Here is an 18,037-nt window from a genome sequence, read left to right as displayed (position 1 = left end):
TGTTACTAAATATAAGTATTAAAAATCTGGTCAACATTCTGGCTCTGGAAACACTTATCTTTTCAAAATTACCATCATCACTATCATCACCCACAGTCATTTGCCAACATCCTGATTAATATCCTTTACTGCCCAGAGGAAAAATGTGCTTGTTCAGCAAACAGTAATAAACTATAAGCTCCTTGAAGGGCAAGGACACAGATATTAGTCTTTATATTTATTCTCAGAGCTGGCTCAGCTGTTGACTCAAAAACAGTATAGTTTTAAACAACAAAACAAAACAAAACAAAACAAAACAAAAATTGGGAACGACCTAAAGAATAATTAACAAGAACACCTTTGGGGTGAATTTTTCAGCCATTGAAAAGAATAAACACCATATACATGCAAAGATTGGTTAAATATACTGTCATTTGAAAGTAACACACTGCAAAATAATGACTGCAGTGGGATCTTGCTTGTGTTTTTAAAAAGATACAAATCTAGAAAATGCACAAAAGCAAGCATCAGTGAGACATTCCAAAAGGGGAGAAGGAATAAAAGCCACTTAATCAGTGTCGCCTTATTGCTGTTGTACTCAGGGTTCTGCAACCCACCCTACCTCTCTGGGTTTCCAACTCTGCTTACTTCCCCTCTCCCTACCAGTCCTAGGTTTCCACTGAAACAATTTCTTGCCTTCACAGAATCATTTCTCATTTTCTCCTTCAATCATTGACACCCAGTCAGTTCTCAATTTGGGATTCTACCCTATTGTGTATTTCCTCTGTCCCAACTCTAAGCAACACTGCGCGCAAGCGCGCGCGCACACACGCGCGCACACACGTATCCTTTTTCAACCAGAGCAAAGTAGCCCCTACTCCTATCACATTCTCTAAACTTTTTCTACATCCAAGTCCCCTACTCTTATTCATAAGGAAGACATCTCACTTCATTTTTGAGTGTTTAAGAATAGCTTTTCATAGAAAATAAACTTACAGTCCCCAAAGGGGCAAGGGTGGAGGAAGGATAAATTATGAGTTTGAGATTAGCATATATAAACTACTATATATATAAAATAGGTAAACAACAACAAAGTCCTACTGTATATCACAGGAACCATATTCAATATCTTGTAATAAACTATAACGGAAAAGATCTGAAAAAGAATATATATGTGTATAGACTATATAATATACACATACATATAACTGAATCACTTTGCTGTACACCAGAAACTAACACATTATAAATCAAGTATACTTCAGTTAAAAAAACCTGGTTCTTCACAGTCACATAAACTTGTATCTTAGAATCTTTACATTTTGTTTCTGTCTCTGAGAAACTTCTCTTACTATCCTGCCGAAGCTAAGATACACCTTTGATAGCCTATGCCTTGTATTTTCCCAAGATCTTGTTCCACATGTGGCCTTTACTATTTACATATTAAAGTTCTCCTCTGAGTCTACAGATATTCAGATTGCTCCTATCTTAAAAAAGAAAGAAAAAAACCATTCTTGCACACATTGCCTCCCTTCCTCACTCCTACTACACTAGCAAGTTCCGTCCTTCCGTCCTTTCTCCTTTATTTGTCTCTAGATCTCTTAAAAGTTCATACCCATGCCTGCCTCTTCCCTACTGCCTAACCCTTCCTCATCACTAACACTCTTGGGTGTCCCAAAGTGGTCTCTTCAGGGAAGTCCAAAGGCCTTCCCCTGGCATTCCAGGCCCAGGCCTGCCTTTCCGCTCTGCTCTCGTCTTCCCTGCACAGCCTGAACCACGGGCTGTTTCTCACACACGCTGCCTTCACGCTGTTCCTCCTGCATGTTCCCTCAGATTGGCACACTTTCAACAAGCAGTGTTTGCCTCTTAAAATTCACCTATGCTGAACAGCAGCTTGCTTTCTCCAGACCATTCTACGTAGAGGCGACAATGCCCCCAAACCTTCTGAAAGGCACATATTCCCTGTAAGGTAACTCAGTCCAAACAAGCAAGCACTGCAGCACTGGGAGCACCTAAGGGTGCTGCCTGGATCAACCATCCTTGTACCTCACGTAGTGCCTTGAATACTGCCATGCATAAAACAGGCACTCAGAGGATATTTGTTGAAATGAAATAAAAAGAATTGCTATATACTTCAGTACGTAGCATGAACATAACTGGAGACACCAAGAAATATGTTTTTCTGAATCCTACTGGAGAAATGATCTTGGACACAGAAAACTGTCATCTGGTAAATTCTAACCCTTGGGGTAGTCCCAGGACAACTGAGGCCGTCCCAAACAAGACCTCCCATTAGAATTGGACTATATCCTCTTTTTCCATCTCTTTCCCAGGCCTCTAGGTGAGAAAGTGGAATTCAAATACCTTGAGGGAACGTCATCTATTCTCTCCACCTGCTATAGTACGTCCAAGATAATCCAGCTCAAATTATAAACCATGGAAGGAGAGAGAAGTACATAAAAATTCTCTACAAGTTTACTAGGCAACAGAACAGATTCCAGTACTTATACTGTGAATTTACCATCTTTGGAAGTGACAAAAAAGACCAAGGCTATGAAGTCTACACAGATCAAAATTTAAGTGGGGGTCCTATGCAATCATAGTAAATCTAGGGTGCTTTTTTATTGTGTGTGCCTAATCTCACAAAATTTATTTCATTTCTGTAGACTAAGTTTTACCAGATGTGTAAGGTAACTAAGTCTAGGGCAGGTGTAGTAGTAACTTAATCTGAGAAAAATTATTCCATGTGATAAATTATTACCATTGAGTATGAAACTGCAATGAATATTGAACCTTACATAGTAACTAAAATAATCCAGAGTCAAAATTCCTTGCAGCAGTACCCAGCTCACCTCGACATATCTAAGAACCACAAAGGATAATTTCTCTAGGAAAATTGGTTCTAAAAGTCTTTTGCCTTTATGTTAATAATGGCAGCTATAATATTATCTATAATTTACTGAGTTTCTACTTCATGTGACAAGCACTGTTTTGAATCCTCTTCATGACCACACATTTAATCCTCACAACAGTCATTAACAGAAAGTATTTTTCCCTTATTTGAAACATGAGGAAGAAGGGAGGGCATAGCTCAGTGGTAGAGCACATGCTTAGCATGCAAGAGGTCCTGGGTTCAATCCCCAGTACCTCCATTAAAAAAAAGAAATTAATAAATAAACCTAATTACCTCCCCTCCAAAAATCAAAAATTAAAAAAAATTTTAAAAAGAGGAAAAAAATAAAGATGAGGAACCTTAGAGAAATTAAGTAATCTGCTCGAGTGTGTGTGTGTGTGTGTGTGTGTGTGTGTGTGTGTGTGTGTGTGTATACAGGTACATGTATACATCTGATAAAGCAGCTGAGCCAGGATATGTACCCAGATTTTGATTCCTAACTCCACACTAATAACCACAGGCAAAAGAAACAAATCAATAAAGATAGCATATGTAAATGTAAGAGCACTGGTGTTCCATACTAAAATATTTTTCTTTATATGTCCTGTTTCCATTTCGAAAGAACTTGTCAGCATGTTTTCCCTAAAGCTTTCTAATAGAGTGACACAACTATAGATTAGTCTTTTCCAGTATGTAGTCACATAAACTGGAGTCTCCCAAACTGTATTCCATACTTCATTGGAAGAGATGATTTTAAGAGATACAGAAACAAAAAGAATTATTTTAAGAGATTAATTCATTTTAATAAATCTTTCTACCCTTCACTGACATAAATGTGATTTTAAGTGCTACATAAACATTTTTATTTCATATAAATGCACTTTACTATGTATTAGAAAAAAATTAACCAGAACACCAAATCAATGAATTCAAGGAATATAAATTGTCCTTTTAAATAAACTCATTTCAGTGTGAAAACCAAGTTATATTTAATTTTAAAATTCCACAAGTACCTATATTTTTAAAATAAGAAGGTGCTCCAGAGGATGGAAAATTAAGAAATGCAACAGAAATGTGACTTTAGCAGCAGAGAATGCACATTGTGTGTTTATATCAGGCAGGACAGATGAAACCTTTATCTGTGTTCCATCTACCACACCAGGACTAACCTCTGGTGACCGCGTCTAGGGCACAGCCACTTCCTGTTGCTCCTCCTCCAATGACAAGGATGTCGAATTCAGATGTGTTTTTCAAAGTCAGTATCTGAGCTTCTCTGGAAGGAGGCTCCCTGTTAACAGGTTCTGACACGTAATCTGCTGCTTCAACAAAGGCCAGGTTCACCTGAGGTAAGAGGAGACCATTTTCAGTTGTTTGTCTGGCATACCAATGTAATCAGTTTTACAATATACCTAAAGAAGAGATTTGTAACAGAGATAAGGAATACCAAAGCTAGACCATAGTCCATAGTCCACTTGGAGTTATAGAATCAAGTGCCTAGAAGGAAAAAAAAAAAGTCCTTAAAATTTTGTGGGTTTTTTTTTTTTTCATGAATCATAACTATTTATCCATGGAACACCTGGTTTCAGATTCAATATCTCAACTGCTTGTTCTGGTTTCACATACAGCCAAGTTCAATTGCTTCCCACACTGTACAGCAATTCCCAAATATCTTGTTTAAGACAATTTATAGGAGAACATAAGGAAATGTTTTAGTAGCAGTCATTTATTCAGATAACAACTAGAAGTGTGGAAAGGAGGAGGAAAAAGCACTCTACGCCTTTCTGCAATTTCTTAAAAGTGTATGTTTTCATTTCTTAATTCCCCTGACAAAAGTATATTCTAGAGTTTGGGGATCTATAAGGTTAATCAGTACAACATTTTTGATCCATCTCCTACAGTAATGGAAATAAAAGAAGAAATAAGCAAATGAAACCTAACTAAACTTAAAAGCTTTTGCACAGCAGAAGAAACCATAAACAAAACAGAGACAACTTACAGAATGGGAGAAAATATCTGCAAACAATGCACCCGACGAGGGATTAATTTCCAAATATACAAACAGCTCATACAGCTTAGTGTCAAAAAACCCCAAATAACCCAATCAAAAAATGGGCAGAAGACCTAAATAGACATTTCTCCAAAGAAGACATACAGATGGTCAACAGGCCCAAGAAAAAATGCTCAAAAACACTTATTAGGGAAATGTAAATCAAAACTACAATGAGGTATCACTTCACACTGGTCAAAATGGCTATCATTAAAAAGTCTACAAATAAATGCTGAAGAGGCTGTGGAGAAAAAGGAACCCTCCCACATTGTTGGTGGGAATGTAAATTGGTGTAGCCACTATGGAGAACACAATAGAGGTTTCTTAAAAATCTAAAAGTAGACATACCATATGATCCAGCAATCCCACTCCTGGGCATATATCCAGAAAAAAACTCTAATTCAAAAAGACATGCACCTCAGTGTTCACAGCAGCAGTATTTACAATATTGAAACATGGAAGTAACCTAAATATTGATCTCTGTGTGTGGGTGTGTGCGTGTGTGCATATACCACATATATACAATGGAATATTACTCAGCCATAAAAAAGAATGAAATAATGCCATTTGCGGCAACATAGATAGAACTAGACATTATTACATTATGTGAACTAAATTAGAGAAAGACAAATATCATATGATATCACTTATATGTGGAATCTGAAAAAAAAATGATACAAATGAACTTATTTACAAACCAGAACAGACTCAAAGACATAGAAAAAAAATTATAATTACCAAAAGGGAAAGGGTTGGTGGTGAGGGATAAATTAGGAGTTTGGGATTAATACATATACACTACTATATATAAAATAGATAAATGAGGACCTACTGTATAGCACAGGAAACTATATTCAATATTCAATATCTTGTAATAACCTATACTGGAAAAGAATCTGAAAAAGAATCCATATATACATTTATATGTATAACTGAATCACTTTGCTATACACCTGAAATTAATACAACATCGTAAATCAACTGTACTTCAATAACAAAAGACAAAAAGAATGTTCAACAGAAGTTATTATTCAGTTTAATAATCAACGATGGCCAATGGGAATAATATTATGTAAAGATTTTAGTCAGAGGCTTCCTTATTAAGTGTTTTAACATAAAATGATAGATTTTACATATTTAATATCCACTATTTTCAATTTGTGAAAGCTTTAACAATAATACACTTACAGCTAGCCCTAGTCTCCCTAAAGGAAAATGACCTTCCCTATTTCTAGTTCTTTTATGAGAATCTAACTTATCATCCTAAGTTAAAAATGATGCTAGTCTTAAAAAAAAAAAAAGTACTTGCCAGAAGTCAGAGCTAAAAGCCTTGAAAATGGCCTAAGTATTTATTTTTTCTCCAAAATGCTAATACTAGGTATGTTCAGCCTATTGAACAGCACTGGCCACCACTGCTTTAGTAGTTATCCATGACCTGTGACCTCTGTTTCCTTTTCTCTGAATCACAGCATCAGCACAACCCGTTAGGGCAGCGTTCTTCCCACTCTCTGCAGGGGCCACCAACAAAGCTCTGAACCACAAGGCCAAGACTGTTCCAGGAAAGGGGATCTTAGCCCTGGCCCAGAGGTTGTTCTGATAAGTGAATTTGTATTGACTTAAATAAAATAGGCCAAATTGCTCCTTACAATTGTATTTAATTATTATCAGGTCAATTGGATTTCTATAAAAATAAATCTAGGAGCCACAGAGTACACTGAAGGAAGCTGGATTAGAATTGGAGGGTCCTGGCTTAGGTCTCAGCACTTGCGTTTACCAGTAATGTGACTTTTGATTCATCATCTCTCTGGGCCTTGGTTTCTTCATTTGCAGCACAGGATTAAACCCCTGTGATGTCTCTGTCTCTACACCTCCAAGTTACCTGCAGTCTGAATGGAATACGAAAGTTGTTGGCAAACTGTTAAGTACCACCTAAGAGCTGTTATTACTACTAAATCCTTTGGTTCCTGAATAGCACATAAAAGGGAACTTTCAAAACATATTTTACTAAGTTTCACAAAAACAAAAGGTTATAATAAGGTACCGTAATCTTTTAGGCTATTAATTCAGATGCCAAGACACAAAAAAATCTTATTCTTCCTTATATAATTCCTCCTAATTGCCTGCTAAGAACCATCTCCCCAAGTTCACATTTACATGCATTTAAAGTAACAAGCTAAATAAATGTGACTGGCTAAGGGCTGTGAAGAAGATAACACCTTTCAGTCAGGGTCTTTGTCTTCTATCATCTAAGAAGAATAAACACACACACACACACACACACACACACACAGAGCAAATACATATGAGAACAAATGCCAGAATAGAGGAAAAAAAGCACCAGGCTATGACCATTCAGATTAGAGAGGGAGAGTCTTTCCTTTGAGGGTTTCAACTGGGCCATGACAGATGGGCAAGGCTTGGACAGGAGACTGACAAGTGACTAAACTGCCAGAGCATTTTCACACATCCAAAGAATTGTGCTGACATTTGCTGCTTGGTAAGTTGTCTAGAAATAGTTGGAAAATAACTGTAAGGACTGTACTACAACAGAGTCCCTTAGAACCTGATAATACGAAAAGCCCCCTTTCTACTGTGCTGACAGGGCATAACGATGAATATTAAACTCAGCTGGATCTCTTCTTCAGCAAGTCCGCTAGATCTGGTGGGCATTTCTCGTGCCTTGTGTGTATCTCTCTACTGACCACGCTGCTTCTCCTGTCTGCATCCGCTGCCTCAACCTTCTCACTGGTCCGCTCCAACCTGTCTCATCTGAACAAACACTAAAAAATGTCCTTACATATGTTTCTAACAATCAGCCTAAAAATTCTTGAAAGAACTGTACACCCTTGCTTTTTTTTTACTGCCTCCCTTCCTATTCACTCCTCAACTCACTTTAATATGATTTTCTCATACACAGCAACATTAGCACCACCACCCCTGACCAGTGTCCACTATGCTGATACATCCAATCAGCACATTTCATCCCTCATTTTAGTCATCAACTCAGCACACAAGTGACTTTTCATTCACCTCAGCATCTGGAGGACGACTGTCTGAAATGCTCTCTCTCCAACCTCCTGAACCCACTCTCTACTAGTTTCCCTTGGGTATCTGTCTACTGCCCATCATTAAACACTGAGGGTCTCCTTGGGTCTGTCCCATTCACTTTCCTCAGATCACTAAAAAGCCTCCCTAGGGAGTCTCATCTACCTCCATGTCATCAGCTATCTTTACACCGCACTGACTTTCAATTGTGTTCCCCTTCTCCAGAACCCTGGTATCAAACTACCTACTTGGCACCTCCGTTTGGATGCCTCACATCTCTGTCAGACTGTACTGATGACTTTATCTCCCTGAATCTTTTTCCCTGTCAGTTTTCCTTAGCTCAGTAAAGGCACTACTATATATCTAATCACTTGTGCCACTCTCTTAAGTCCCACATCTGATTGGTCACTGAGTTCTATAAACTCCACCTCCTAAAAAATTCTCACATCTAAGTCATGTCATCTTCACTGCCCCCTTTCAAGTCAAGGTGTCTTCCCTTTCCCCTAACTAAAATGATATCCTCCTACAGGTCTTCACACACTTACCTTTCCTTCTTTCAAGTCATTCTCCAGACTGCAGCTGGGGTAAACATTTCAAACCCCAAATAATGTCATTTCCATGTGTAAAACCCTTCAAGAGCTTTCAACTTAATATAGGTTGAAGGTAAACATCTTTATTCTGATTTCTGAGATTCTTCATAGTTTTTCAGAGTAGCTTAAATTTAACAAAGAAAAAAAGGACAATACCAAGTGCTGGGAATGATACCACACAATTGGAACTCTCTTACATTGCTGATGGAAATGCAAAATAACACAACTATTCTGGAAAACAATTTGAGTTTCTAATAAAGGTAAACATACATTTACCATACAACCCTTCCTTAGGTTAGTTTACTCAAGAGAAATCAAAGCCTGTGTTCACACAAAAACCTGTAAGCAAATGTTTACAGTGGCTTTATTTATAACTGCCAAAAACTAGTTAAAAATTCAAACATCCTTCAACTGGTGAATGACTAAACTAACTCTGGTGCATCTATGCACTGGAATAATAATTGGCAATAAAGAGAACAAACTACTGATAGTCACAACAAAATGAATGGATCTGAAAAGCATTATGCTAAGTCACAGGTTGACAAATTATGATTTTCCACCCAAATCTGGCTGCTACCTGTTTTAATAAACAGAGTTTTATTGGAACACGGCCACACTCAATCATTCATGCACAGAGCATGACTGCAATAGTAGAGTCGGGTAGTTGCAACAGAGAAGATACAGCCTGCAAGCCTCTGACTTGTACTACCCAGCCCTTGCCAATCCCTGTGCCAAGTGAAAGAAGCGAGACTCAGAAGTCTACACAGGGCGTGATTCCATTTACATGACGTGCCATAAAAGCAAAAGTACAGGGTCAGAAAACAGATCAGTGACAGTCAAGAGTTTGGGGATGGGGAGGGGAGGGGAGGATTGACTATAGGAAGTATCAGAGCTTTTGAGGACGATAGAAATGTTCTGTATCTTGACTGTGGTGGTGGTTACATGACTGTCTGCACTTGTTAAAACTCACAGAACTGTATATTATAAAGGGTGAATTTTGCTGCATGTAAATTACACCCCAAATTATACCTCAATAAACTTGACTTTACAAACAATAAGTAAATTATGTACACAGCAATTATTTGCCAGGCATTACTATGAAGGTTTTACTTTTTTCACTCATTTAATCCTCACAATAACTTGAGCTAGGAACTATCATGATCTCCATTTTACAGAAGAGGTAACGGAGACACATGAGTGAAGTATCTGGTGCATGACTGTGCGGCTGGTGCACGGCGGAGCTGGGAACTGAACCTACACAGCCTGGCGACAGACGAAGTTTTGCACTGCTGCACCATACTGATTCTACGTATGATTTGAGAAAAAACAAAGAAACAGACTAAATACTTATCACAGGATGAGATATCACCAGTTGCCAAACGCAGAAAGTTTTTGTTTGTTTGGTATGGTTCTGTTGTGGAGGTTCTGTTGAACAGTTCTTCCAAAAAACTTTTTTAAAATATACGGCACGATTGAGGATAATTTATTTAATTTCTGACACTACATTTAAAGTAACATTTTATTTTTGTTTATTTTTTTCATAAAAGCTGGAAAGTGTTGCAACTGAGAAGCTAAGCACCAAGTTTATTTTAGAGGCAGTAAACACAGCCTAAAGCCCTCCTTATAATTATGAAAAGAGATAGACTCATTTGGGCTTCATATGGCTTTGAGTCGCAAAAACACATCTGCACTCTACCTTCCCTAGAATATGTTGATTGAGGGGAAACAAAGAAAAGCAGCAGGAATAACATGGTAGTGGTAAGTAACAGCACGCTGAAAAGAGGCCTTAGTGCTCCTAATCTTCCCAGACCCGCCCTTTCCTCACCCTCCTTCTCCCTAAGGCAGTTTGACTGAACAGGGATCTGGGAGACAGGCTCCTCTAGAGGACTGATCCAGAGATTCTGGGAGAAGCTTTGGAAAGGCACGTGCCCTACGTCACCTGAGAAGACACCTGACCCACCACCGCAATTCCTCATTCAATCAATTTGTAGTGGAGGCCCCTCAAGGATTCTACAGACTGGAGGACAAAATAAAAACATAAAAAGGAAATTAAAATATTGTTTTACAGGTAGATTTCAGATAGAGAAGAAGCTGAAAGAGCCATGGGAGGCATCCCTGGGTCCAGACCTGAGAAGGTTTCCTGGAAATCAAAGCTAAATCAGGTCAAGAAAGGCATTAGCTGGGTGACAACACCAGGAAAGGAAGTAGGAACAGCATGTACTAAAAACAGAAGTCATCGTAGGGAACTGGTCAGCACATTACTTTCTTTAAAACATGAGTTACACATCCAATATTTTAAAATTGTTCTCTGTATCTGTGAGTCTGTTTTGTTACATTTGCTCATTTGTTTTTTTAGATTTCAAATGTAAGTGAAAATACACAGTATTTGTCCTTCTCTGTTTGACTCATGTCACTTAGCATAGTACCCTCCAGGTCTATCCATGTTGTCGCAAATGGCAAGATTTCACTCTTCTTTTATGGTTAGTATTTCATTGCATACATATACCACATCTTTATCTATTCATATGTCCATGGACACTTAGATTGCTTCCATGTCTTGGGTATTGTAAATAATGTGGCAGTGAACATCAGGGTGCATGTATCTTTTTGAATTAGTGTTTTCATTTTCTTCCAATAAATAACCAGGTTGCCACAGGGGAGGGGGGAGGCAGTGGGAGAAACAGTGAAGGGAATTAAGAGGTACAAACTACCAGTTATAAAATAAATAGGTCACAGGGATGTAATGTACACCACAGGGAATGCAGTCATTAATACCATAATAACTTTGTACAGCACGTAATCTATAAACATATCAAATCGCTGTGTTGTACGCCTGAAACGAATGTAATACTGCAAGTCAACTATACTTCAATTAAAGAAAAATAATATAAATAAATGAATAAATCACAGAAATTGCTATATTTCACATGAAAATCAGGATTACTATCTGAGATCAACTTGCTGAAACTGAACAGCAGCTGCTGCCCATAGGCAGGGCTTGTGCATCCTCGTTGGCCCAGGATCCCACTCACTGGCTTCACACTTGGATCGTTTCAGTCTGGCCCCATAAGCATACAGGTTTGCCAACCCTGGTCTAAAGACAGGACAAGCCCAGCACAACCAGATTCAGGATCTATTACCTAATTCAGCCACTGAAGTCAGAAGAAAGGAGAGCCCAAGACACAAAGCAAACCACTTTGTTGTGTCTAGCACAAGTCCAAGTGCAGCCTCCAAACAAAAAATTCTTGTCTTGGTAGAATTAGGAGACTGTCTAACATTTAATATTACTTTGATGTTGTTACTCCTGATTATATTTAATTCTGTGGGGAAGTAGGTCTTTTTTTTTAACTTGTAAGTATATTTTCCTCTACATTTTAAAAAGAAAATTCCTCTAGCATTCTGATAGTGAACATACGGCTTCTCTCAAGAGATTAGCTCCTAGAACACCTACATAGAACTGAAGCCAAGTTCATAATCTTTGAGACTTTACATTCCAGAGAACAGAACAAGATTCAGAATGTGATCAGTTTTACTACGTCTGTACACCATTAGACTTGCAAATTAGAAAAAAAATTCCTAGACATTTGCAACTTCGGGTGAGATCGAAAACAAGATCTAATAATTAGTGTCTATTTCTGAAAGATGTGCATATTTAAAGACCACAGGCAATTAAAAACCAGGTTGTCCTGTAATCATGTAGAGTAATAATTGGAGTATAAAACAAGGTTTCATGCAAATCACTTCTTACTGCAACTATCACACTCTCTCTCTCTCACATGTTGTGTGATTCAATCAGATATTGACAATGGAACCATTAGATTTAAGGGAAATTGCTTCATGTTATGTTGTCACTGAAAAATACTATATTTGTATATTCCTGGAAGGAAATGCAACAAGGATCTCCTTACAATGAATCTTAAGATGATTTACTGACCTTTCACCTCCTGGATCACTTTGTGATTCTGAACAGTGTATGTACAGGACAGTAAACAACGTTTCTCAAAGTAAACATGCTGGATGAGGGACTCATGATTATTCCGTACGAAAACAGTTGCTAATGGATGGACTGTCATCTCCACTGGGGAGCAGATAAGAGAAAACAGGACAAGTCCATCCTTCTAGGGCAGCTGAGAAAAGAGTTCTAGTTTATCTCGAAGGTGCTTTCCAGCTTTGAAGTGGCTATGATTTCTTTGAGTAATCACAGAGAAGCTCTTCTAATAGCAATCGCAATATAGCTAAATCATTAAGTTATAAAACTTTTTTATAACTGAAAAATAAGGAAAACCCTTTGGCTCTGTCTGAATCTACTTCAAATAAAACCACATCACTACAGGATCTGAGGTTTGAGGGATATGTTTGACCAACTTTCAAATAAATATTTTAGAGACATAGACTATGTGTTTGGAGGTGTCTAAGTTTGATATTGTTCTTTAGTTCCACTCTGTGTGCTGAAAATGAAAGGATCTGGGAAGGGAGCCTGAGAGCAGGGAGGGCAGCGAGGGAAGAAGAGCTGCCCACACACTAAGAAGTCAGGTTCCTCGGGTCTCACACTGACCACGGAAGGGAGGCATCCTTTGACTAGTGAGGAATCTGAGTTTTGTTATTCCTCAGGCAAGTAACTAAGAGAATCAAAATCTGATCTGATCACACCCAGGTGTGACTCCAAATCACATGTCTGCTAGGTCATCTTCCCCTATCCGTGTGCGTTACCTAGGGCCCTAGATCTGCCAGCCTCGCTGGCACCAGCAATGCAGGGAGCTGCTGGCGGCAGCCAGTGTAATGCAGAGTCTCAGAACCTGTCTCGCGCATGGCCAGCCACTCTGGGCAGTGACACGCACAGTTCCATGAAACAGCACTTTTCCTTAAAAACCTCCCTAACGCACACACTTGGAAGTGGATACAGAAATGAACCGGGGCTCCCTCTTCCCCCATCCCTGTCAGGTGAATAAAATGCTGACCCAATGAGCCAAAGAACCATTTCTAAGCTTTACAATCCAGATGGCCTCTAGCTACATTTTAATTTTATGTCCAAAATAGTTTTGGATCAAATTTGTGATGCACACTTTCCTTTTCTCTGTGAATTATTTCATCAAATATGCACATATTTATAATTTTTCTAGTTTATACACACAAGCATATAATTGGATCTCAGAACTTCTTTGTTGAAAAATCACAAATTTCGAAATAAAGCAAGCAGGTAAAACTAACATCACTCAACAACTTGATTTCTTAATTTCAAATCTCTTAATTTGCAAAACTCTACCAATGGGAGGCCTACCTAGCATCGACAAAATTTAACTGTTAAGCTGGAAGATGGGGAGAGGGAAGCTAACAAACTTTTCCCAAAGCATTTATGGAAAGTTTCCTCAGGCCCACAATATCCCTAAAAAGTTTCTTAAAGAGGCCTTGAAATGGATAAATAGTTGAAAGTGAAATGCAAAGTCAAATTGAAATGAATGTCAACGTTGCTCAGTTAGCAACAGCCTAGAAGCTCACCAGCTGTCAACGCTAATCATAGCTCAGTTGTTGACTCACTGTGTGACCTATCGCAGTACAGTTAACCTCGTGGATTTTGTATGCCAGCAATAAAATAGCATCACAAACTCCTCGAAGGCCTGATATGAGTTATAACTCAAAGATATTGCCATGGCCCCACTTTGGGAGCTAAGTGTTAAATAAAAACCAAAATTATAAGAAAGATGATAGGATGCACTTCAAAGAACATTTCCAGCTCTGTCTGCACCATTTTAGTCCTTTAATGAAACATGCCTCTGAGAAACGGTTAACTATATAAAGTTAGTTAAGAATAGTTTCAACTAGACTTATCAAAAATAGTGTATTCAGAGTCCTCATCAGGCTTTAGATATCAGACACAGCCCCAATGTATTTAGTTGTGTTTCTAAGAGAAAAAGAGTTCTTCCAGGAATCTATACACAGGGTTCTAAACGAGAGAAGAAAATGAATCTTTGGCATAAACTCTTAACAAAACTCTCATCCCCCACCCCAAAAAAACCCAGCTCATTTGTCAACTGATTAGGAACTAAAGTCAGGACACAGATGTAATGGCTGGATGCATAACAAAAGCTTTTCTCTGCTTCCAGAGACCACCACTGGATTACATTTCCCACTCTCCCTTACAGTTGGCTTATAATGAGCTGGCGGGTCAACAGACCCTATAAATGTGGCAGAGCCACTAGAATAAAGGGACATAGGTCCCTGAATGACTGCAAGAAACAATCCTCCACCTACCCACATTGAACTGCAACATGAGCAAGAAAGAAACCTTCATTGTGATAAGCCACCGAGCTTTGGGAGCAGCTTATCATACCAGTTAGTTTACCCCAGTTAACAAACAAATAGGGGATACATTTAGCATTATAATTCAAATTTCTCTACTTTGTATACCATCCATATGTGGTTCAGACTCTCCATCTGATGGGACAGGCTCCACCATTTATAGAAAAATAAGTCCACAGAGATAAAGCTCCAAAAGAAGAGACAAATGCAAGCCCCACCAAACCACAGTGCAGAGACACTGCTACCTCCATGTTTGACATACTGCAGATGCTGATGGCTCGTTAAGCAGGTGGGTGAACAGAGAAGCCTACTATCCAACCACTAGCCTTCCTCCTAAATATGCATTCTTCACATGGTATCTAACACTATAGTTCCCACCGAAACACTGAAATCAACAAAAATGAAGACTGTTTAAGAACAGCTGCTGTAACAGTACTTCGAAAGATTTTTTTTAAGAGAAAGGCTGTTCATGAACCTATGAAAAATGCCTCTGGAGAGGGAAGGTTATTTACTCAGAGAGAACAAACAAGTCTGGTAGCCAGAATTGACTCATGAAGTTAAAAGCAATCTGGTAAGCATAAAGCAAATGTGTCACGTGATAATTTCAGCGACATCAGTGTTCAGGAAGATTTATACTGATTTCAAATCCACAGATACTCTTTAGTTAAGAACTGAGGTTAAATTCTTAAAGATGTTAAGCATGTTCAAAAAAATAAATAGTTATAGTCAATCAAAGATACTATTGAAAAGTGATACTTACGTAGAATTTTAACATTTGAAATTTTCTCAATTGACATCATGTTCTAGATGCTATGCTTACAACTTTAAGTATAATTTTTTAAAAAATGAATGCTTTCAGTTTTACAACAAAACTGAGAGAAAGTTCCAAAGATTTCCCATATACCTTTTGCCCCTACATATGCATAGCCTCCCCCATAACCAACATCACTCACCAGAATGGCACATTTTCATGAAAGATGAACCTACACTGATACATCATAATCACACAAAGTCAGCAGTTTACTTAAGTGTTCACTCTTGGCATTGTACATTCTATGGTTTGGGAGAAATGCCTAATGACATGTATCCATCATTTTAGTATCACACAGAATATTTTCACTGTCCTAAACATGCTCTGTGCTCCTCCTTCATCTTCCTGCACACACCCTTGGCAAGCACTGATCTTTTTACTGTCTTCATAGTTTTGCCTTTTCTGGAGTGTCATATGGTTGGATTCATACAGTATGCAGCCTTTTCAGATCGGCTTCTTTCACTGAGTAATATGCATTTTAGATTTCTCCATGTCTTTCCATGGCTTGATGGCTCATTTCTTTTTAGTGCTGAATAATGTTCCATTGTCTGGATGGACCATAGTTTACTCATCCATTTACCTACTGAAGGCCACCTTGATTGCTTCCAAGTTTTGGCATTTATGAACAAAGCTGCTATAAATATCTGTGTGCAGATTTTTGTGTGGATATAAGTTTTCAACTCCTTTGGGTAAATATCAATGAGAGTGACTGCTGGATCACATGGCAAGTATATGTTTAGTTTTGTAAGAAACCACCAAACTGCCTTCCAAAGTCGCTATTACCATTTTGCATTCCCACCAACAATGAATGAGAGTTCCTGTTGATCCACATCCTCTCGTGATTTTGGCTGGTTGTGCTTACAGTTTTGATTTCTCTTTGATGGATATTTATCTTTACTTCAAGTTTCTCTAACCTCTACCAGTTTCTCTGGCCAGCAGTTAATATAAGCAGCATTATACCAATTAAAAGTTCAGTTATTGAAAGAAATCTGGAGTCATATCTTTCTTACTATGCCCAAGAAAGTTGTATCTATTTCACATTTTCCTATCCTATATCAGGGGAAGGGAAGAAGTACCACAGATACTAAAGACCTGCTATGTGTACTGTGATAATTGGCTTGTATATTCTGACTTAGTGCTTGGCAGGGGCAAAATGCCTGGGAGTAAAGTGACATTATCTTTAACCTTATGATAAAACTAGACTTCTGGAAACTTTCATAACCTGTGCACAATGACAAGCTTACCAAAACTCAGCCACACTTGTATAGCAGACACATTCAGGGACCTAAATATCTTTTCATTTGGGGGTCCATTAAAATAAACCCCAAAGTAGACCTTACTTTGACTAGATATAATCATTCTATTTTTTGCTGTCTCATCAATCTTATCTTTTGAATTTTAAGTCATTGATACTACCAATCAAAAGACCCTGGTTTATTAGAATAGCTTACAAATAATGTGTTGAGAGGGAGAGACTGAAATTAAACCAATGTCCTCAAAATTCATGTAGATTTTAACTACTCATGCATCCCTCTGCCTCTCATTCACTCATTAGCGTAAGTACTTTTCCTCCTCAGTTTTGATGACGCTAAAAAAGGAAGTACACGTTTACGCAAAATTCAACTCACCTAACACATTACCACTATCATTTTTCATGTTCCCTTAATTACCATACTTAATAAAGTGAACTACAGTATTTAGTAAGCCACACAAAGTATAGTGAATTGCTGTCTCTTACAAAGTGAGAGGTTGCTTTGCAAAGCGTGAAGATCCCATCATTGACTTTGAGGAAAAATAAGTTTAATTGCATTCCCCTTCAAGCTAAATTCTGATTTACCTCCAAAAATAAAATAAAATTCTGATTTACTCTCAAAAAGTCAGCTTTTTTAATTGTTTCACTATAGAGTTACAACAAATAGCATTATACTCTATGCTCATTAATTTATCAAAAACACTATATTCACATAACGTTTTAGGAACATATCACCACATAAATCAGGTCTGCCATAACTTATATAAGTTTAAATCGAAAAAGAAACAAAACAGTGGGAACTTCAAGGAATGTATTACTTACAACAGAAAGAAAGTTTAAGCCAATAATTGGGGTTGTCTACCTTGTCACTGGCTCACCTTCTGATCAGGCAGCAAGGAGAAGAGAAAATATAGGGGTGTTTGTGTGACTGGCTTTTAGCCATTCTCCTAGAAGCTCAGATGAAGGACATGACATCTGCCACTAAACCTCCAAGTCTTAAAAAAGCATCCCTGAGTGCAAGGGTCTCCAGTGATGAGAGCAACTTTCTTGCTAACAACAACCATACTGTATATTCATATCACCTGGGAGTAGCTAAACTTTTTTGCAAGTTTATTATGTTCCA

General features: G+C 38.1%; 1 protein-coding gene across 6 annotated transcripts in view; it reads right to left on the bottom strand.

The window, feature by feature from the left end:
- GPD2 (glycerol-3-phosphate dehydrogenase 2) overlaps nt 1-18,037 on the bottom strand; it is a 193,444-nt gene that overhangs the window by 79,764 nt on the left and 95,643 nt on the right. For all 6 annotated transcript variants that reach the window (XM_074363688.1, XM_074363687.1, XM_045507693.2 and 3 more), the window contains exon 3: nt 4,042-4,213. In XM_074363688.1, coding sequence (XP_074219789.1) covers nt 4,042-4,213 — 172 coding nt within the window. The remainder of the gene's footprint in view (nt 1-4,041; nt 4,214-18,037) is intronic.

Source organism: Camelus bactrianus, chromosome 5 (assembly GCF_048773025.1).
Source record: "Camelus bactrianus isolate YW-2024 breed Bactrian camel chromosome 5, ASM4877302v1, whole genome shotgun sequence".
Taxonomy (NCBI): Eukaryota; Metazoa; Chordata; class Mammalia; order Artiodactyla; family Camelidae; genus Camelus; species Camelus bactrianus.
This window is presented reverse-complemented; position numbering and strand designations above follow the sequence as displayed.